The 22,599-nt window shown below is 36.4% G+C and overlaps 1 protein-coding gene across 3 annotated transcripts in view; it reads left to right on the top strand.

Moving 5' to 3' along the window:
• Nucleotides 1-22,599, top strand: part of PGAP1 (post-GPI attachment to proteins 1) — an 81,056-nt gene that overhangs the window by 42,839 nt on the left and 15,618 nt on the right. For all 3 annotated transcript variants that reach the window (XM_010860888.1, XM_010860889.1, XM_010860890.1), the window contains 8 exons: nucleotides 3,149-3,226; nucleotides 6,971-7,046; nucleotides 13,533-13,606; nucleotides 13,713-13,764; nucleotides 14,489-14,555; nucleotides 14,930-15,038; nucleotides 16,071-16,109; nucleotides 18,213-18,306. In XM_010860888.1, coding sequence (XP_010859190.1) covers nucleotides 3,149-3,226; nucleotides 6,971-7,046; nucleotides 13,533-13,606; nucleotides 13,713-13,764; nucleotides 14,489-14,555; nucleotides 14,930-15,038; nucleotides 16,071-16,109; nucleotides 18,213-18,306 — 589 coding nt within the window. The remainder of the gene's footprint in view (nucleotides 1-3,148; nucleotides 3,227-6,970; nucleotides 7,047-13,532; nucleotides 13,607-13,712; nucleotides 13,765-14,488; nucleotides 14,556-14,929; nucleotides 15,039-16,070; nucleotides 16,110-18,212; nucleotides 18,307-22,599) is intronic.

The following is a 22,599-nucleotide window of genomic DNA, read 5'->3' as shown; positions in this document are numbered from 1 at the left end:
TGATATTTCTCCCGGCAATCTTGATTCCAGCTTGTACTTCTTCCAGCCCAGCGTTTCTCATGATGTACTCTGCATAGAAGTTAAATAAGCAGGGTGACAATATACAGCCTTGACCTACTCCTTTTCCTATTTGGAACCAGTCTGTTGTTCCATGTCCAGTTCTAACTGTTGCTTCCTGACCTGCATATAGGTTTCTCAAGAGGCAGGTCAGGTGGTCTGGCATTCCCATCCCTTTCAGAATTTTCCACAGTTTATTGTGATCCACACAGTCAAAGGCTTTGGCATAGTCAATAAAGCAGAAATAGATGTTTTTCTGTAACTCTTGCTTTTTCGATGATCCAGCGGATGTTAGCAGTTTGATCTCTGGTTAGTCAATTATAAAAAGCACACAAAGTTACTTTGACATGAAGTTGAAAAATTGAAGTAAAATTTGTGAGTTCTATTCTTATTTATATCTTCTCAATAAGGGTAATGTCACATGTGAAGTGAGTGAAGTCGCTCAGTCGTGTCTGACTCTTTGCGACCCCATGGACACCAGGCTCCTCCATCCATGGGATTTTCTAGGCAAGAGTACTGGAGTGGGTTGCCTTTTCCTTCTCCAGGGAACTTCCCGACCCAGGGATTGAACCCAGGTCTCCTGCATTGTAGACAGATGCTTTACCGTCTGAGCCACCAGGGAAGTCAATGTCACATGAGAACATATCATTTTGAGCACCTCTGCTGACTGAATTGTTAATAAATAGATGGAATCCTGTAGCAAAGCAGTTTAGGGCCTTCAGAGCACCAATCATATGGAGCTTTTCTGTCATAGTACAGTGAAGTTGTTTCTAAAAACACACAAACCACTGCATGCCAACAATTTCACAAGCCCAAATGGACTTACTGCTAAAAACAGAACAATTACTTTGGAAAGAAATCTAAGTTATATGAGAAAAGTTACCTTGTCACTCTTTTGCCTAAATTAAATGTAGCACCACGGCTTTGCCTGACACACAGCAGCAGAACTTGAAGGGTTTCTGACATCCAAATACTGGTATTTGATTTTTTATGTGTGTTACCTTAGCATTAAGGTAATTTTTATTTTTAAAACACTGAAAAATTTTCAAACTTTGTATTACCCTTATCTGTTAATGTAGCAATTTCATAAATAGTATCTTGCCAAATTCCTACTGATTTTATAACTATATGGAGCTTAAGTTTATAAGTAAATGTACTTTGACACTCTGGTATCTTTTTAACGTATTCTGATCTGAAAAATTGAAAGCCTGAAGGCAGAAGGAGAAGGTGACGACAGGGTGAGATGGTTGGATGGCATCACGGACTCAGTGGACATGAGTTTGAGTAAACTCCGGGAGTTGGTGATGGACAGGGAGGCCTAGCGTGCTGCAGTCCATGGGGTCACAAAAAGTCAGACATGACTGAGCGACTGAACTGACTGACTGACCTGAAAAAAAAATTCTTGAGAAAAAAAATTTTTCTTGAGAGTAACAAAAGCTCTCAGAGTGGATAGCTACACAGATAACCATGGTTCTTTGTAATTATCTTTCATATTGTCTACCATTTATCTGGTTGGTTTCAGTTGCTTGGAACTTTGGCTTGTGTGGTCCTTTTGTGTGTGTGTCTGTGTGTGTGCACATGCTCTGGTTTCTGAGGTGGCACAGTGGTAAAGAATCTGCCTGCCAGTGCAAGAGACTGGGTTTGATCCCTGGGTCGGAAGATCCGCTGGAGTAGGAAATGGCAACCCACTCTAGTATTCTTGACTGGAAAATTCCATGCACAGAGGAGTCTGGCGGGCTGTAGTCCATGGGGTTGCAAAGAGTCGGACATGACTGAGCACACAAGCACGCATGTGTGTGTTCAGTTGCTAAGTCATGTCTGACTCTTGCAATCATAGCTTGCCTGGCTCCTCTGTCCATGGAGTTTTCCAGGCAAGAATACTATAGTGGGTTGCCTACTCCCAAGAATCTTCCTGACCCAGGGATTTATCTGCATCTCCTGCATCTGACAGACAAATTCTTTACAACTGTGCCACCTGGGAAGCCCCTGTCACCTTTTAATGTGCATTGGAATATGTAAGTTGGCTATAAAGACTTTCCTTAGTAAGTTGAGATGCAGCCCAGGAGATTAATAAGCACTCCCAGGTGAATCTGGTCAGGTTGTTTGAGGACCACTCGTGATAGCGTGCTTCACGTTCTCAGTCCAGATTGCCCACAAGGGTGCTTCTGAAGAACAGTGGAGAATGTTAAGTGCAGAATTTTCTTAATGCATAAGATTGTTGCAACATAAAACTTACTCCCATTTCCCACATCTATTGTCAGGAAAAAAAAAACTTGAAAACTACATTTGGTGGCCTAGCTTTTCATTAAATAGACCAGTCTCCTATCTAGTCATTCCTCAAAATACAGACTGTAAGATATGGGCTTAGCTTTGAGAACAGAAGAGATGCTCATTTGGTGAGGTGTGTTGTTGGACTTGCATAGTTCATTCTTGTCACTTACTGAATAAGTTCCAAGGGATGATGTTCATACATCATTAGCCAGCAACTGTTTATTATGTGGCCTAGATCAGAATCATTTCAGATTAAGTTGCAGTTGTTCTGTCATATTGAGCATCCATTCAACTATTGAGTGCTCTTTGTCATATACCACCAAAATCAATGTAGAAACCATACTGTAATATTATACAAAACAAGTAGACAAATTATAAGAAACCATATCTGGAAATAATTTTGTAAAATAATTAAATTTAGTGTTACATTTCATTTGTTTTACTTGAAGCGATATAGTTCAAGGGAGTATTTTTGGCAGTCCATATTAAGGCAGCCCACTCCAGTGTTCTTGCCTGGAGAATCCCAGGGACGGGGGAGCCTGGTGGGCTGCTGTCTATGGGGTCGCACAGAGTCGGACGTGACTGAAGCGACTTAGCAGCAGTAGCAGCATTAACATAATTATTATAAATTTGACATTCAGCAGGTTCATTGACCTGAAAATGTAAACATGGGCATTTTATGAAGTACTAAACATAAAGTTTGAAGTCAGTTTTTTTGTAACATACTAAGTAAGAAATGGGTTTGTAATTTATCTTTTAACATGCTTTAAGTTCTGTATATCCTAAATAAAATCAGCTTTTTTTTTTCATCTTTTTTTAGTCTCTGACGTTAAGACTTCAAGACTATCCATCTTTGTCTCATCTTGTTGTTTATGTACCATCTATTCATGGAAGTAAGGTAACAACCAAGAGTCTGTTATCAGAATGTTTCTGGGATACTTATGCTAAATATTTAAGTCATTTTTTGATACATTCTTCAGCATAGCACTTATCTAAAACATCTAAAATAGTGGCTGGGTTGGTGATCCACCTAAGACTGTTTAAATCATTGAGATCATCTACTCTGACTTGAACTAAGCAGAATAAATCCAAGTCTCTTTGTTTCAAGTAGGAATTATTTCCACTTTATCAGTCTTTCAAAATATGTTAATTATTGAGTACCCTTTTATGTGCAAAAACTCTGTGCCAGGAATCATAGGAGGCACACAAAAGAGGAGGACATGAACCATGTTCTCAGAAAGCTTATATACTGTTGGTAGAGGGATAGAAATATATTTCATAGCCAGGGGAAGGGTGAAAATGAAAGAGGTACCCAAAAATGTATAATACAAATCAGAATATTGCAAATCCTTGAAAAGCGTTATAAGGGGAGTATCGCTGACTGATAAAATCAGAAAAGACATTAGTTTCAGGTGATATTTAAAATTACCTTAAAGGATAGTTAGTGTTTTTATAGATAGATTGAGTATTCAAGACCTGGGCTCTCTACTTTGGGAGCCATTAGCACATGTGACTATTTAAATTAATAAAACTTAAATAAAAGTAAAAAATCAGATCCTTAGTTGTATTAGCCATATTCCAGATGCTCAATAGTAACATTATTGCAGAAAGTTATAATGAACAACACCTTTGAGACATAAATAGTAAAACCAGAACATGGAAGGTGTAGGGTATGTTTGGAAAATAGTGAATAAGTAAATAGTTTTAAAAGGATAGCTACCATGGAGTGAAGTAAGCCAGAAGGAAAAACACCAATACAGTATACTAACGCATATATATGGAATTTAGAAAGATGATAACAATAACCCTGTGTATGAGACAGCAAAAGAGACACTGATGTATAGAACAGTCTTATGGACTCTGTGGGAGAGGGAGAGGGTGGGAAGATTTGGGAGAATGGCATTGAAACATGTAAAATATCATGTATGAAACGAGATGCCAGTCCAGGTTCAATGCGCGATACTGGATGCTTGGGGCTAGTGCACTGGGACGACCCAGAGGGATGGTATGGGGAGGGAGGAGGGAGGAGGGTTCAGGATGGGGAGCACATGTATACCTGTGATGGATTCATTTTGATATTTGGCAAAACTAATACAATTATGTAAAGTTTAAAAATAAAATAAAATTTAAAAAAAAAAGAAAAGAAAAGTAGTGGGAGAAAAGTCTGGAAAACTAGTTCATGGCCATATTGTGGAAGTCTTCATTGGAAGATTCAGAAGCCAGAAGGGAACCAAAAGATTTTTCACCATGGTAGTAATGGGATCAGAGCTATTTGTTTTGGACAGTGAATCTATTTTTGGTATAGGATGGATTAGAAACAAGACAGACCAGGCACCTGTCAAGGGGTTTTGCAGGCTTGTAGTCATGCAGTGGAAGTAGAAATAAAAGGATGGTAATTTTTGAGAGAAGTAGGCAGGGAAAGAAGGTGGAAGTAAAAGACCCTTGCCACATTTTACCCAACAAACTTACTTCAACATCTAACCTAAGTGTGCCCTGTTTTCCTTTTCTAGACTACTCCAATAACCTCTTGCTACTGCTGAGTCCCATATTTTGTTCATAAGTTCTTTGAGGAATATTTTACACTGAATTATAATTTATGTCTTTATTGCCATCCCATAGTATGAACTTATTGAGAGTAAGGACTAAATGGGTTTTACTCTGCATCCTAAACCTTTAGTGAAGTGAAATCTTTAGAGACCACCACATATACATTCAAAATGTTTCTTGAATAAAAAAGTTAATGAGATTTGGGGCCCAAATCACTAGAAATATTCAAAGGAAAAAAGAAAAGGGGATGTAGTTAGGAGTCATCTCAAAGATTGAGTTTCACAAGTACCTTGTAATGGATTCATTGTTTTGTTTTGCTTAGCTCAAGTGAGAGGTAATTCAACATCTTCAGTACTAAAAGCTCTCTTTAAGGGTTTTTTTTTTCAGGTAAGTTGGTTTTGAATGAATTTAACATCTTCCCAAACAAGGCCTTCTCTGGTTATTCCAGGAAATTAATGAGCCTTTCTCAAATAGCCAGTCTTAGCAGCCTAATAAATACTTAGTGGACACTCTTTGGAAAGTAACACTGCTGACCCTAGTTGTTGCACACCCAGTCTCACAAGGACAGTAACTTAGGTCTGTCATGATTTCTATGTGTCTGTTACAACCCATCACCAGAAGGATACATGTATTTAAATAGGCAGTTTGAAAGCTTTTTGAGTCAACTGATTGTCTTAATATAGTTTTCCAAATGTAAATATGGAATTACCTGCATTTTTTAATGACAGAAAACAAAATTAAGTCCATTAGAAATTTACTTATCTGTATATTTCAGAGACAGACTCATGAATTCTTTCTTGGATAAAGGTTTATTCCGTAAAGAAATGGCCAAATTTTTAAAGTAATAATAAAATTTGTATTATTTTAATTACCTGCTAAAGTGATTAAAAATTTCTTCCTATCTCAGGCAGTGTCTCAGCTAAAGACACCTATAAAAATATAATGAACAATTGTGCTCAATAAGTGATTTCTCTAATCTTATAATGACTGTTTTCTATAATGGAAATATCTGACAGTATTCTTTGCCTTCTAATTAAAGAGGGAAAAATAAAAGCAGAGCTCCTTAGTAAATTTTTTTTTCTTTTGCTTCCCTATGTGTGTGCATTCTGATAGCATCTTCCCTCATCTGTTTTTCATTTTCAAAAACAATCAAAATTCCACCCAAACAAAATAACACAGTTTAAAATACAGTCCAAGATGTAGTACTGGAAAAGCCTGAGATGGACCCCATTGGCTTTTTACTTAACTGTGCATTGCAAACTACTTGCTAGCTACAGTTAGGCATCAGATTAATTTCTTCCTCAGCTTGTATAGATTAGAGTCATTTAGTTGGATTGTGGAAACAATTTTAATGAAACTCTTCTATTATAGACAGCTGAGAATGAAGATCCTTACACCACTGTGGACATGTTATTAAACGAGAAATGTCATTATGGAAATTGCAGTGATGGAGATGTCACATTTTAGGTTTACTTTTTTTTGAGATAACATTTCTTTTTCTTTGTACACAGTGAACCTGTTTTCTATTTACTATAATCACTGTTTAGCCTCATGTAAGATTAGACATAATCTTACATGAATAGCATTAAGCATCTGTAAATGAATGACAGTATGTCTCCAAAAGCCTTTTGTAGTCTAATTAGACTGTAGAAACATAATAAATATGGAAATTTTTAAAAGATAGAACAAAATCACATTTTATTTTGACTGAAAGTATTCGGGGATATATTATCTAAATTCCTAATTAATCTTAACTTTTGCTCTTAATGTTTTTATCCATCGTTTATGGTCCCTGTCTTCTACAAACACCAAAAGCAAACTACAAGAAAACTGTGCTGTACATCTGCTCTTATAGATAACGACCCTCTAATAATTTATTAAGATTTTTCACCAAATTTTTGTAGCTTAGCATCTCTCCTTGAGGAATTCAGGTCCTCTAAATATAGCTTGAGAGTTGGACTGTAATAGACAATAGAATACCTTCTTCAAAAATGAAATTTATAAATTTTTATTTTCTACTCAAATATCAAGTGAAGATATTTTACTATAAATTTAATTCTGTTTTTTCCTAATAAATCAATGTTCTATATTCCAGTTTGTTGTAGATTGTGAATTCTTTAAAAAAGAGACAAGATCCATACAGCTTCCTGTAACTCATCTTTTTTCCTTTGGTAAGTACTTTGATTTTGGAAAATTTTTTTTTTTTTTCAGTTTTTGGCTTCACTGGCTCCTCATTGCTGCGTGGGATTTTCTCTAGTTGCAATGCATGGGCTTCCCATTGTGGTGGCTTCTTTGTTGCGGAGTATGTGCTCTAGGTTTGCGGTCTTCAGTAGTTTTGGCTCATGGGCTCTAGAGCATAGACCCAACAGTTGTAGTACATGGGCTTAGTTGCTCTGAAGCACATAGGATCTTCCTGGATCAGGATCAAACTTGTGTCTCCTGCATTGGCAGGGAGATTCTTTACGACTGAGCCAACAGGGAAGCTGGATTTTGGAAACCTTAAGAATTGTTTTTCTTTTTGATAGAGTGTTGATTTGTTTTGCCAGTTAGTTGTAATAATGCAGAGCCTTGTAACATTTTTTGTGTGTATTTCTAGTATAGTTCTTAGAATAACCATGTGATATGACTCAGTGGTTTGATTCTTATTTAGATCTTCTACCCATCTTTTGATTTTTTTTTTTTTTATTAAGCTGCAAAGCTATTTGTATATTTTGGAGATTAATCCTTTGTAGGTTGCTTTGTTGGCAGACATTTTTATCCCATTCTGTATGTTATCTTTTCATTTTGTTTATGGCTTCCTTTGCTGTGCAAAAGCTTTTAAGTTTAATTAGGTCCCATTTGTTTATTTTTGTTTTTATTTTCATTACTCTAGGAGGTAGATTAAAAATCTTGCTGCAGTTTATGTCAAAGAGTGTTCTGCCTATGGTTTTCTCTATGGGTTTTATAGTGTCCAGCCTTACTTTTAGGTCTTTAATCCAGTTTGAGATTTTTTTGCATATGATGTTAGGGAGTGTTCTGATTTCATTCTTTTACATGTATTGATAGCTGGCCAATTTTTCCAGAAAAAATTATTGAAGAGATTGTCTTTTCTCCATTGAATAATCTTGCCTCCTTTTTCATAGATGAAGTGACTATCGGTGTGTGAGTTTATCTCTGGACTTTCTGTCATGTTCCATTGATCTATTTTTCTGTTTTTGTGCCAGAACCATACTGTTTTGATTACTGTAGCTGTGTAGTATAGTCTGAGGTCAGGAATCCTGATTCCTCCAGCTCCCCTTTTCTTTCTCAAGATTGCTTTGGCTGTTTGTGGTTGTCTGTGTTTCTACACATATTGTAAAATTTTTTGTTCTATTTCTTAGTAAAATATCATTTGTAATTGATAGGAATTGCATTGAATCTGTAGATTGCTTTGAGTAGTATAGTCATTTTCATAGTATTGATTCTTTCGATCCAAGAACATGTTTTTATCTCTCCATCTGTGTTGTCTTTGATTTCTTTCACTGGTATCTTGTAGTTTTCTGAGTACAGGTCTTGAAGTTCTGTAGATAGGTTTATTCCTAAGTATTATAATCTTTTTGTTGTGATGATAAATGGGATCTTAGAGGAAATGCTTTCAGTTCTTCGTATTTGCTGTGTGTTTGTCATACATGGGTTGTTTGACGTACAATATGTTTGTCAACCATACATATTGAGGTATGTTCCCTCTATGTCCACTTTCTGGAGAGTTTTTACCATAAATGGATTTTTAATTTTGTCAAAAGCTTTTTCTGTATCTGTTGAGATTATCATATGGTTTTTATTCTTCAGTTTGTTAGTATGGTGTACCACATTGATTAATTAGTATGTATTGAAATGATCCATTGGTTGTTGAAATGATCCATTGGTTGTTATTTAGTAGCATACTATTTAGCCTCCATGTGTTTGTATTTCTTTTTTATAGTTGTTTTTTTCCTGTATTATAATCTCATAGCATTGTGGTCAGAAAAGATACTTGATATGATTTCAGTTTTCTTAAATTTACTGAGGCTTGATTTGTGACCAAGACATGATCTATCCTAGAGAATGTCCCATGTGCACTTGAGAAGAAAGGATATTCTGTTACTTTTGAATGAAACATTTTTACACATCAACTAAATCTACCTGGTCTAATGTGTCATTAAATGCTTGTGTTTCCTTGTAATTCCCTGTCTGTCCATTGGTGGTGTTGTTCATCAGTTGCTCATTTGTGTCCAACTCTTTGCAGTCCCAGGGACTGCAGCACACCACGCTTCCCTTGTCCTTCACCATCTCCCGGAGCTTGTTCAAACTCATGTCTATTGAGTTGGCGATGCTATCCAACCATCTCATTCTCTGTCGTCCCCTTCTCCTGCCTGCAATCTTCCCCAGCATCAGGGTCTTTTTTAAGGAGTCAGTTCTTCGCATCAGGTGGCCAAAGTGTTAGAGTTTCAGCCTCAGCATCAGTCCTTCCAGTGAATATTCAGGATTGAGTTCCTTTAGAATGGACTGGTTGGATCACCTTGCAGTCCAAGGGACTCTCAAGAGTCTTCAACACCACAGTTCAGAAGTCCATTGGTGTAAGTGGCTGTTAAAGACCCCCCACTATTATTGTGTTACTGTCGATTTCCTCTTTTACGGCTGTTAGCATTTGCCTTATGTAGTAAGATGCTCCTATGTTGAGTGGATAAATATTTACAATTGTTATATCTTCTTCCTGGACTGATCCCTTGATCATTATGTAGTATCCTTCTTTATCTCTTGTAACAGTCTTTGTCTGTGTTGGGCCTATCAACATTTTAATAATAAAGATGTTCTTTCTAAAATCTTTAGGGTGTGAGTCAGACTAAAAAAGTTTTTAAGTACAATGTTTAGCTTCTGATTTCCTTTTTTGAAAAGCAAACTTTTAAATTATTTCTTACCTATTGTTAGAATTTGTAAAACATGCAAAAGATAGTCCATCTTTCTTGTGAAGAAGGTTAGCACAATGAATGGTATTTCAAATTAGAGTAAGTAAAGTGTGAAGGACACTTCATATCAATAGTTTTTCTCCCATTGCTCATTTTCAGTTGCCTTAAATTCAGTGCTGTATTTTAAAATACTGATTACAACAGGTACTCATTAAAATGGTTTGTAGTTGAATGTCTAAGCAGTGTGTCTTAAAAGTGATTTATTAATCACAAATTGATGGTACACCTTCTATTTAAGAAATTTGTTTACATGTTGATCAAATTTCTTACATCTGTTTTCTTAAATTCAATTATTGATCCTGTAAAATAGTTATGAGGACGCAACATTATGAAAAAACTGGTTATGTGTTTTAGCTGGTGCTAAATGTGCCTGACAGAATCTTAACATCATATAGTATTTATTTTTTAATTATTAGCATTTTAGTGATATACTTGGTAATTATTTCAAGCCTTTTCTGTCTATTGCACAATGGTGGTTTGTCCTATTTTCTCTTTTCAAAGAAGCATCTGAACACTTGTATTTGCATATTCTTATCCAAAGGCATTCACATCTAAGTGGGTGTAATTTTTTAAATTGATTAAGATGTTTTTCAAAAAAAGAGAAAATAGCTACCAAGAAAGCATACCTTTTTGAAATTGGAAATATGTAGTGATTTTTTTAAAACACATAAATGTTATTGAAAGTCTTTAAAAAAACTAAAAATAGAGCTACCGTATGACCCAGCAATCTCACTCCTGAGCACACACCCTGTTGTGCAGTCACACAGTCGTGCCTGACTCTGCAACCCCAGGGACTGCAGCATGCCAGGCCTTGCTGTCCCTCACCATCCCCCGGAGTTTGCCCAAGTTCATGTCCATTGCGTTGGTGATAACACCCAGACAGCTCATCTTCTGACACCCTCTTCTTCTACCCTCAATCTTTCCCAGCATCAGGGACTTTGCCAGTGAGTTGGCTGTTCATATCAGGTGACCAAAATACTGGAGCTTCAGCATCAGCTTCAGCATCAGTCCTTCCAGTGAGTATTCAGGGTTTATTTCCTTTAAGATTGACTGGTTTGATCTCCTTGCTGTCCAGGGATTTCTCAGGAGTCTTCTCCAGCACCACAGTTTGAAGGCATCAATTCTTTGTCACACTGCCTTCTTCATGGTCCAGCTCTTATAACTGTATGTAACCACTGGGAAGACTATATGGACCTTGACTATATGGACCTTTATCGGCAGAGTGATGTCTCTGCTTTTCAACACAACTGTCTAGGTTTGTAATAGCTTTCCTGTCAAGAAGCAATCATCTTCTGATTTCATGGCTGCAGTCACCATCTGCAGTGATTTTAGAGCCTACGAAGAGGAAATCTGTCACTGCTTCAATCTTTTCTACTTCTATTTGCCATGAAGCAATAGGGCCCGATACCGTGATCTTAGTTTTTTTAATATTTAGTTTTAAGTTGACTTTTTTCACTCTCCTTCACACTCATCAAGAGGCTCTTTAGCTCCTCTTTGCTTTCTGCCATTTGAGTGGTATTATCTTTATATCTGAGGTTGTTGATGTTTCTCCCACATATCTTGATTCTAGCTTGTAACTTATTCAGCCTGGCATTTCTCATGTTGTGCTCAGCATATAGATTAAATAAACAAGATGACAACAGACAGCCCTGTCGTATTCCTTTCTCCATCTTGAACCAATCAGTTGTTCCATACAGGGTTCTAACTGTTGCATCTTGACCCATATACAGTTTTCTCAGGAGACAGGTAAGGTGGTCTGATGAGCTCCTGATGAGAGATGGTATTTCCATCTCTTTAAGAGCTTTCCTCAATTTGTTATGATCCACATAGTCAAAGGCTTTGGCATAGTTGATGAAATGGAGGTAGATGTTTTTCTGGAATTCACTTGTTTTCTCTATGATCCAGTGAATGTTGTTGGCAATTTGATTTCTGGTTCCTTTACCTTTTCTAAACCCAGTTTGGACATCTGAAAGTTCTTAGTTCATGTAATGCTGAAGCATAGCATGCAAGATTTTAAGCATAACCTTGTTACCATGGGAGATATACCCTGAGAAAACCATGATTCAGAGAGGCACATGTACCGCAGTGTTCATTGCAGCACTGTTTACAATAGCCAGGACATGGGAGCAGCCTAAATGCCCATCGACAGATAAGTGGATAAAAAGTCTACAAATGGTAAATGCTGGAGAGGGTGTGGAGAAAAGGAAACCCTCTTGCCCTATTGGTGGGAATGTAAATTGATACCACCACTATGGAAGGCAGTACGGAGATTCCGTAAAAAAAACTGGGAATAAGACCACCATATGACCCAATAGTCCCACTCCTAGGCATATATCCTGAGAAAACCAAAATTGAAAAAGACATTTGTACCCCAGTGTTCATTGTAGCACTGTTTACAATAGCTAGAATATGGAAGCAAGCTAGATGTCCATTGACAAATGAATGGATGAAGAGGCTGTGATATATACAATGGAATATTACGCAGCCATGAAAAGGAACGCAGTTGAGTCAGTTCTAGTGAGGTGGATGAACCTAGAGTCTATTATACAGAGTAAAGTAAGTCAGAAAAAAGATAAATATTGTATACTAATGCATATATATGGAATCTAGAAAGATGGTAGTGATGAATTTATTTGCAGGGCAGCAATGGAGAAACAGGCATAGAGAACAGACTTTGGACACAGGAGGAGGTGGGAAGAGAGAGTGAGATGTATGGAGAGAGTAACATGGAAACATATTACCATATGTAAAATAGATAGCCAGTGGGAATTTGCTATATAACTCGGGGAACTCAAACAGGGGCTCTGTATCTACCTAGAGGGGTGGGATGCAGAGATGGGAGGGAGGGTTAAAAGGGAGGGGATATATGTATACCTATGGCTGATTCATGTTGATGTTTGACAGAAAACAAAAGTTTGTAAAGCAATTATCCTTCAATTAAAAATAAAAAAGGATGTGGTACACAATGGAATCCCACATAATACACAATGGAATAATTCAGCCATAAAAAGGGATGAAATTGGGACATTTGTAGTGGTGTGGATGGACCTAGAGTCTGTTGTATAGAGTGAAGTAAAGCAGAAAGAGAAAAACAAATATTAAATAATATCACATATATATGGAATCTGGAAAAATAGTACAGATGAACCTATTTGCAGGGAAGAAATAGAGACACAGACATAGAGAAGAAACATGTAGACACAGTGGGGAGGGTAGGACAAATTGAGAGAGTATCATTGAAACATATATGTTACCATATGAAACATAGAAAGCTAGTAGGAAGTTGCTGTATAACACAGGAAACTCAATCTGGTACTCAACCTAGAGGGGTAGGTTTGAGAAGGGGAGTGGAAGGGAGGTTCACGAGGGACGGGACATATGTATACATGTAGCTGATAAACTTTGGTTGTTTAACAACAGCAAAATTAATACTATAAAGCAATTATACTCCAATAATAAACTTTTAAAAATGAATAAAGTCATTATAAATGTTCTGTTTTTGTCCAGAATTCATTGAATGAGGATTGAATTTTTAGGAGTCCATTCTTCCATACCAAAAGCAAGAACCTATAAACTCTTTTAATATCAAAAATCTGTTGGCATTATTTAGACATTGTTTAAAGTCATTACTTTTGTACTTTAAAAAAAATTTTTTTTTGGTATTCTAAGTAATATAGTCTTTTAATTCAACAGGGTTGTCTTCAAGGAAAGTGATATTAAATACAAGTGGTCTGTTCTATAATATAGAGCTTCTGAACTTTGGACAGGTAATTAATTATCTTGACAATAACAAGGACTTGATTTCACTTTACTGCTTAGTTAAACTTATAAACCTGTTTTTTTGTTTTTTTATTTGTGGTCAAACTCTGTTAGATATACCAAGCTTTTAAAATCAACGTGGTAAGCAAGTGCTCAGGAGTCAAAGGTAAGTATATTTTCTGAAAAAATAATTTTGTCATTTGAAGAATCTTTAGGTCTTCTTCAGTGGAATTTTCTGTAATACTTATTTTTCCATATATGTAAATTAATATTTAATATATGATAATAGAAAAGCTGTTTATACTTCCAATTAATTTAACATAGCCCCTTTTTAACAGTAAAAATATTGATCAGTTTTAAATATTTACATTTAAAAAATACTGTATATCTTGCTGTCCTATTGCAATAGTAATTGACATTTAGCTGTTTAATTTTTCCCAATTTCTTAGTACTTTCCATATGTTCTAATATCTTTTTGTAGGCCTAATTAAACATTATTATTAAAGAATTCTCCCTAATTTCTTATCATGTGATATAACTCTTACTGATTATTTCTTAATGAAATGAGTAATTGTATAAATGCAGATATCAGCATGCCTATGTGCATGCTAAGTGACTCTTTTGCAACCCTATGGATTGTAGCCCACCAGGCTCCCTTGTCCATAGGATTCTCCAGGCAAGAATACTGGAGTGGGTTGCCATGCCCTCTTCCAGGGGATCTTCCCAACCCAGAGATCGAACTCACATCTCTTATGTCTCCTGCATTGGCAGCCAGATTCTTTACCACTAGCACTACCTGGAAAGCCCATCTATAGTTATGTATCACAGTAGCTTATATAACATTTAGTAATATAAAGTTAGTAATACATATTTCCTTTATGTTTTTACAGAAGAAATTACTAGTATCTATAAACTTCATATTCCCTGGTCTTATGAAGATTCACTAACCATTGCACAGTAAGTAAATCAAAGAATTTACCTTAAACTTTGGTGTTTTTGAATAATACATATATTACTTTGTTTATTTAAATCATAGTAAAATTTTAGTGAAATTATTATAGTACCTTTTAGTAAAATACAGGTTTCCTTTATGTAGCATTGTGCTCATAAGATAATACATATAACATTATAACATATAGTATTCTTATTTAAGCAGTGTAGAATTTAACCTTACTCGCATCAAACAGGAACCCCTTTCCACCCTCTCCCCCAACTCCTGTGTGTGTCATCTAGCTTCCTTACAGTATTTCATTGTGTGGTTCTGAGTATTGACTTAGCCATGGTTATTTCACAGCATTTTGTATTTAAAAATTCATTGTTTATATTTTCAGGGTTCCATCTTCCACTGAAATTTCTGTGAAACTCCATATTGCTCAACCGGATAATGACAGCCATGTAGCATTACTAAAAATGTACACATCATCAGACTGTCAATATGAGGTAAGTTATATGTTTGCTTAATTTTTAAGATTTAGTTATAGAATAAACTGGAAATACTTGGATTCCTTTTTAGAACTTTCTTAGGGTAAACCAGAATTAGTAGGTCAAGTGAATAGAATCTGTCCTACAACCAAGCTTCAGTTTGACCTATACTATGAGTTATTTTAGATTTTTGGAAGTTATCGGTGCTTTGATGTCTTGCTTTGTGTTTCTAGCACTGAAGGATTCTTCAGGGATGTAATGGTTTTCAACTTGTGCCTTCGTGTTTCTAATACTATAGAAATAGGAAGAGCTGTGTTAGTAATTCGGCTCCAAATACTGCATGCTGTCAGATGTCCATGTTTTAACAAATATTTTATTTTCAAAAAAGTCCAAATTTAGATATTTTACAATTTCTCTATGAAAGATATATTCCCTTTTCCCAGACTTTCTAATATCTAAGGAGGTATATTTATGGTAGAGATAATTAATGAACAGTGAATTTCTTTTTAAAATATTGTTTTTGCTCAAATTTTACTACATGTGCTCTCTTTGTTCCTGGTATTATATTATGTGAAACCTATTTTTATTAAATTTACTCAGAAGTGGTTTTGCTTAGCTTTTTTTAGTACCGTACAATTGTAGGTTTGAGATTTTAAAGTACAGGTTACATAGAAAATTGATTAATTTACTTAATTTTTCAGCAAATAAATGTATAAATTCTGGATTCAGTCATTCAATGAATTCCTTTAGCTTGTATGATCTGGTCATAAGATATTCCAATTAATTAACTATATTAGTTAGTAAAAGTTTACTCATGTATCATAGCATTCATCCAATCAAAAAGAATTTGATTAAGGGCAAAGTTCTGAACAGTAAACTGCAGTTGATAGAATTTAAATGTTGATGGTTTGGAGAATTCTTTTCAGATCTTGAGTACCTTTAGGTTCATCATTATAACAAAGTAGTGATTGTGATTGTTGTAGAGAGCTCATTTAATAAAATGTGAGTATAGGAAAAATAACCTTTATAAATAATTGTTTTTTAAACTAGGTGACAGTTAAGACTTCCTTTTCACAAATACTTGGACAGGTAAGAGAGCCTTCTTGTCAGTTATTTATTGCCTTGTGAATACATACTCTAAGACAGAAGTTGTAAGCATTTCTGTAAAGGACCGGATAATAAATATTTAGGCAAATTATATATAGTGTCTTGTTGCTGCTGCTGCTGCCACTACTTCAGCTACTTTTTTCTTCTTTTCTCTCACATTGATAAAATCTGAAAGCCATTCTTGGCACAAAGTCGATAGTTGGCCACCCCTGTCTTTAAGGTGATACTTTCATGTTTGATACTTCCTAAAAATGAAAATTGCTTCCTGATTTTTAAATGAATGTTATATTAAAATTTCTTGTTTCTTATACTATGCTATTCATATCCCAATATAATCTGTAAGTTCTATCGTATAAATGGACATTTTCAAGAATTTTTTATGTCGTGCATGCTCAGATTGTAAAAGTAATTTATATTAAAAGTAAACATATTGAAAAATTCATTTGGGGAGTTTCTTTAAATGATTTGTGGCTTCCCTGGTGACTCAGGTGGTAAAGAGGCCACCTGTAATGCGGGAAACCTGGGTTTGGTCCCTGGGTGGAAATATACCATGGAGAAGGGAATGGCAACCCACTCCAGTATTCTTGCCTGACAAATCCCATGGACAGAGGAGCCTGGTGGGCTACAGTCCCTGGGGCCATAAAGAGTTGGGCACAACTGAACGACTAACACTTTCTATGATTCATAGGCAAATAGTTTTACAAAAATAACATATCAAGTCATAGAACTACTACAGTATATTCAACATCATTTTAATTTGCAAAATTGTACAGCCTGGACATAAATAAGTAATAGTGATTTGTCAGAGAAATTATAGTTTTAAAATTCACTAAAAATTTTATTGTATCATTACTTTTACTTTATTTTTTGGTTTGTAATGTTTTGCAGTATAGGCATGGCAGATTTTTTAAGTCATTTAATTCTATAATTATCTGTTCAGTCATTCAGTTGTGTTCAACTCTTTGCGACCCCATGGACTGCAGCACGCCAGGCTTCCTTGTCCTTCACCAACTCCCAGAGCTTGCTCAAACTCATGTCCATTGAGTCTGTGATCCCATCCAACCATCTCATCCTCTGTCGTCCCCTTCTCTTGCCACCTTCAATCTTTCCCAGCATCAGGGTCTTTTCAAATGAGTCAGTTCTTTGCATCAGGTGGCCAAAGTATTGGAACTTCAGCTTCAGCATCAGTCCTTCCAATGAATATTCAGGACTGATTTCCTTTAGGATTGACTGGTTTAATTTCCTTGCTGTCAAGACAAGAGTCTTCCAGCACCACAGTTCGAAGGCATCAATTCTTCAGTGCTCAGCCTTTTTTATTGTCCAGCTCTCAATCCATACTACTGGAAAAACCATACCTTCGACTAGACAGACCTTTGTTGGCAAAGTAACATCTCTGCCTTTTAATAATGCTGTCTAGGTTTGTCATAGCTTTTCTTCCAAGGAACAAGCATCTTTTAATTTCATGGCTGCAGTCACCGCCCACAGTGATTTTGGAGCCCAAGGAAATAAAATCTGTCACTGTTTCCATTGTTTCCCATCTATTTGCCATGAAGTGATGGGACTGGATACCATGGTCTTAGTTTTTTTAATGTTGAGTTTTAATCCAGGTTTTTCACGCTCCTCTTTCACTTTCATCAAGAGGCTCTTAAGTTCCTCTTTGCTTTCTGCCATAAGGGTGGTATCATCTGTGTATCTGAGGTTATTGATATTTCTCCCAGCAATCTTGATTCCAGCTTGTGCTTCATCCAACCCACCATTTCACATGATATACACTGTATATAATTGATGTACTCCTTTCCTGATTTGCTTAATAAACATATCTTATAAAAAAGTTTGCAAAAAATTGCTACACAATTGTATATTTTCTCTTTTATGCATTTGATAAAAATTTAGATAAACATTTCTAATATACCATATATTCTTAGCATTTATTTTACTTAGAATTTTTATGCCCATTACTGGAGATATCTTTGTGGTTGTGTCAGAAAATGTATAAAGTGAAGAACAACAGGTTTATTTCATGTAAAAGTATGCTTATGTCATTAACATTAACATTCAGAAATTGCCCATTTGTCTGTTTTCTAGGTAGTTAGATTTCATGGTGGAGCACTTCCTGCTTACGTCATATCTAGTATCCTTCTTGCTTATGGAGGACAGTTATACTCTCTTTTCTCAACAGGTAAGAATGTTTCTATTCCTCTCTCCCTCTCTTCCTTCCCTAGTGCTTCATTACTAATTTTTTTATCCTACATGTAGCTAATGAGGACCCATCAATTTCCTTGTTTTTATTGGGGTAAAATTGATTAACAATGTTGTGTTAGTTTCAGGTATACATCAAAGTGGTTCAGTTTTACATATACATGTAGCTATTGTTTTGCAAATTCTTTTCCCATTAAGTTGTTACATAATATTGAGCAGAGTTCCCTGTGCTATACAGTAGGTCCTTGTTGGTTATCTATTTTAAATAAAGCAGTGTGTACATGTCAACATCAGTTTCTTGAAGATTTCACAACCCTTCTCTCTCAAGTTTATAGGCGTTTGAGATCCTCTTTAAGTTTTAAGAGGTGCCCAAGAAAATTACTTACTTGTATTCTGCATTTTATACCCTTTTGTCTAAAGTTTATTCTCTCTGTTCTCAGGATCTCTTAAGAGATAGAAACTCATTGACAGGGCTTTTGTTCTCCATTCTATTCCCAGTGCCTGACTGGGGCCAGGAACATAGTTGGAAATCAGCGTAATATTTGGACTGTATCAACTATATCAGTTAGGTCCTGGTACATTGAATGGAATAACTGAGATTTTAGTTGAAGGGATTGTTTAAAAGGTATGTGCAAGGAAAAGGGAAACCGACAACAAATGATAAAGTACCAAATTAGCAACAAAGCCATCTGATACTCCTAGGTACCAGGACGAATGAGGGAGCAAACCTGGAGAGCTGTAGGAAAAAGTAACAGTACTGCACCTGAGCCTTAGGTACAGAAATGCTGCAGCTGCTGTCAGTGTGTGGTCAGCAGGGAGAAGGCAGGGAAATAAATGCACTAACTTTATTTCCTTCTCCCCTCCTAACTGCTAGTGATTGTCATTCACTGAACCCAGCTAGAAGCCAGTTCATAAAAGTCAGCCTCTCAGAATTCAGAGCAAAGTAAAGGGTAGAAAATGGATCTGGAGAAGAAAACAGACCGTACAGTATATCGGACAAAGTCCTTTCTAGCGTACAGTAAAAAGGGTTTCCGTGGTGGTTCAGAGGGTAAAGAGTCTACCTGCAATCTGGGACACCCAGGTTCAATCCCTGGGTCGGGAAGATCCTCTGGAGAAGGAAATGGCAACCCACTCCAGTATTTTTTCCTGGAAAATCCCATGGGTGGAGGAGCCTGGCGGGCTGCAGAGGTCACAAAGGAGTCACATGAGTCAGACACGACTGAGCGACTTTCACATACAGAGTACAGCAGTTAGAACAGTTTCCCAGGAGCCTTGTGCACTCACTGGGCTTGGGCAGTAATAATCCAAGAAGGTAGAAGAGAAGAAAACAGAGTGGAGCCGAAACATACAAAAGCAGCCCCAAAATCCCCTCCACTATTTCCATATTGGCAAATCCTTTCATAGCTACTCATTTCCTTACAGTGATTTTTTGCCATTTTAAATCTGCCTTTAGTGTTCATTTTAACTTATCTGAATCTTATTTATTTTATCTTAAAATCTTATCTTATTTTAACTGATTAAACTTATCTTCCAGGATGAAGGAAGCAACATTTAGTGTGATCTAGTCAGACCCAACCTTTTGATTAAAAGATTATTCTGGCAATATTACATCTCCTATGCTGCTGCTGCTGCTGCTGCTAAGTTGCTTCAGTCGTGTCTGACTCTGTGCGACCCCATAGACGGCAGCCCACTAGGGTCCCCCGTCTCTGGGATTCTCCAGGCAAGAATACTGGAGTAGGTTGCCATTTCCTTCTCCAATGCATGAAAGTGAAAAGTGAAAGTGAAGTCGCTTAGTCGTATCCGACTCAGCGACCCCATGGACTGCAGCCTACCAGGCTTCTCCGTCCATGGGATTTTCCAGGCAAGAGTACTGGAGTGGGGTGCCATTGCCTTCTCCAACATCTCCTATACTTGAGTATAATTTTTTTTCAAGAGACACCTCATTCTTCTTAATTTCAAGTGACTTGAAAATTTATTTCAACCATTTAGGATTTGTATCTAGGTAGTCCACAGAGACCCCAAGGATATATGATATTGATTAGAGGATTTGAGTATGGGATTGTGTCTCAAACCAATTAAAGAACCAGAAATGCTTATCAGAAATCACCTGTAGATCATGCTCACTAGAATGGCTATAATAAAAAAGATGATAATAAATTTTGGTGAGGATTTGGAGAAATTAGAATCTTTTTGCACTGTTGGTAGAAATGTAAAATGATACAGCTATTTTGGAAAGCAGTTCCTCAAAAGGTTAAAGAGAGTTGCCATATGACTCAGCAACTCTACTCCTGTGTGTAGACCTAAGAGAAATGAAAACATGCATCCATACTAAACTTGTACATGGATGTTCAGAGGAGCACTATTTATAATAGTCAAAGAATGGAAACAACCAAAATGTCCATCAATGATGAATGGATAAATGTGCTGGTATTTGCTACAACATTGATGGATCTTGGAAATACGTTAAGTTGAAGGAGCCAGTCACAAATGACCACATAATGTATGATTCCATTTTTATGACATCCTCAGAGTAAGCTAGTCTTTAGACATATAAAGTAGGTTAGTGGTTGCCTAGAAATGGTGACTCATTGGAGGTTACAGTTAAGGGGAACTGTTTCTTTGGGAGAAATGAAAATGTTTTAAGACTGACTGGAGTGGTGAATGCACACTCTTTGAATGTACTAAAAACCACTGAATTGTATATATTTCAAATGGGTTAATTTTGAGTTGGGAGAATTATATCTCAGTAAAATTGTTTTTAAAAAACAGCTCACCTGTGGGGCTTTATAAAAATACGCATGATGAAACCATAGCATCAGCTTCCTGAATTTGTTTCACAAATGATGATTGAATATGTACTCTTGTCTGAGAACCACTAAATTAATATTTGTATGGTATATTTATGTTTTTTAATTTTTTAATTGAAGTATAGTTGATTTATAATATGCTAATTTCTGCTATACAGCAAAGTAATTCAGTTATTATACATATATACATTGTTTTTTATATTCTTTTCCATTTTGTTTAGGATATTGAATATAGTTCTCTCTGCTATACAATAAGGCCTTGTCGTTTATCCATTCTATATATAAAAATTTACATCTGCTAACCCCAGACTCCCACTCCATCCTTACCCCAGCCCCTTCCTCCTTGGCAACCACAAGTCTGTTCTCTGTGTCCATGAGTCTCTTTCGTAGATAGGTTCAGTTGTGTCATATTTTAGGTTCCACAAATAAGTGCTATCATGTGGTATTTGTTTTTCTTTTTCTGTCTTACTTCACTTAGTATGATAATCTCTAGCTGCATCCATGTTGCTGCAAGTGGCATTTTTATTCTTTTTTATGGCTGAGTAATATTCCATTGTATATATGTACCACATCTTTATTCATCTGTCAACGGACATTTAGGTTATTTCTATGTCTTGGCTGTTGTGAATAGTGATGCTATGAACATAGGATTGCATGTAACTTTTTGAATTAGAGTTTTGTCTAGCTATATACCCAGGAGTAGGATTTCTGGATCGTGAATTCAGTTGCCCAGTCATGTCTGACTCTTTGTGATGACATGGACTGCAGCACACCAGTCTTCTCTAGCCATCACCAACTCCTGGAGCTTGCTCAAACTCATGTCCATTGAGGCAATGATGCCATCCAACCGTCTCATCCTCTGTCATCCCCTTCTCCTCCCACTTTCAGTCTTTCCCAGCATCAGGGTCTTTTCCAGTGAGTCAGTTCTTTGCATCAGGTGCCAAGAGTATTGGAGCTTCAGCTTCAACAGCAGTCCTTGCAGTGAATGTTCAGGACTGATTTCCTTTAGAATTGACTTGTTTGATCTCCTTACTGTCCAAGAGACTCTCAAGAGTCTTCTCCAACACCACAGTTCAAAAACATCAATTCTTCAGTGCTCAGCTTTCTTTATGGTCCAGCTCTCACATCTGTATGACAACTAGAAAAACCATAGCTTCAATTAGACAGACCTTTGTCGGCAAAATAATATCTCTGCTTTTTAATATGCTGTCTAGGTTGGTCATAGCTTTTCTTCCAGGGAGCAAGCATCTTTTAATTTCACGGCTACAGTCACCACCTGAAGTGATTTTGGAGCCCAAGAAAATAAAGTGTGTCACTGTTTCCATTGTTTCCCATCTATTTGCCATGAAGTGATGGGACCAGATGCCATGATCTTCATTTTTTGAATGTTAAATTTTAAGCCAGCTTTTTCACTCTCCTCTTTCACTTTCATCAAGAGGCTCTTTAGTTCTTCGCTTTCTGCCATA

Source organism: Bison bison, unplaced genomic scaffold (assembly GCF_000754665.1).
Source record: "Bison bison bison isolate TAMUID 2011002044 unplaced genomic scaffold, Bison_UMD1.0 scf7180017864471, whole genome shotgun sequence".
NCBI lineage: Eukaryota > Metazoa > Chordata > Mammalia > Artiodactyla > Bovidae > Bison > Bison bison.
The sequence above is the reverse complement of the archived record's forward strand: the minus strand, read 5'-3'. Positions and strand labels throughout refer to the sequence as shown.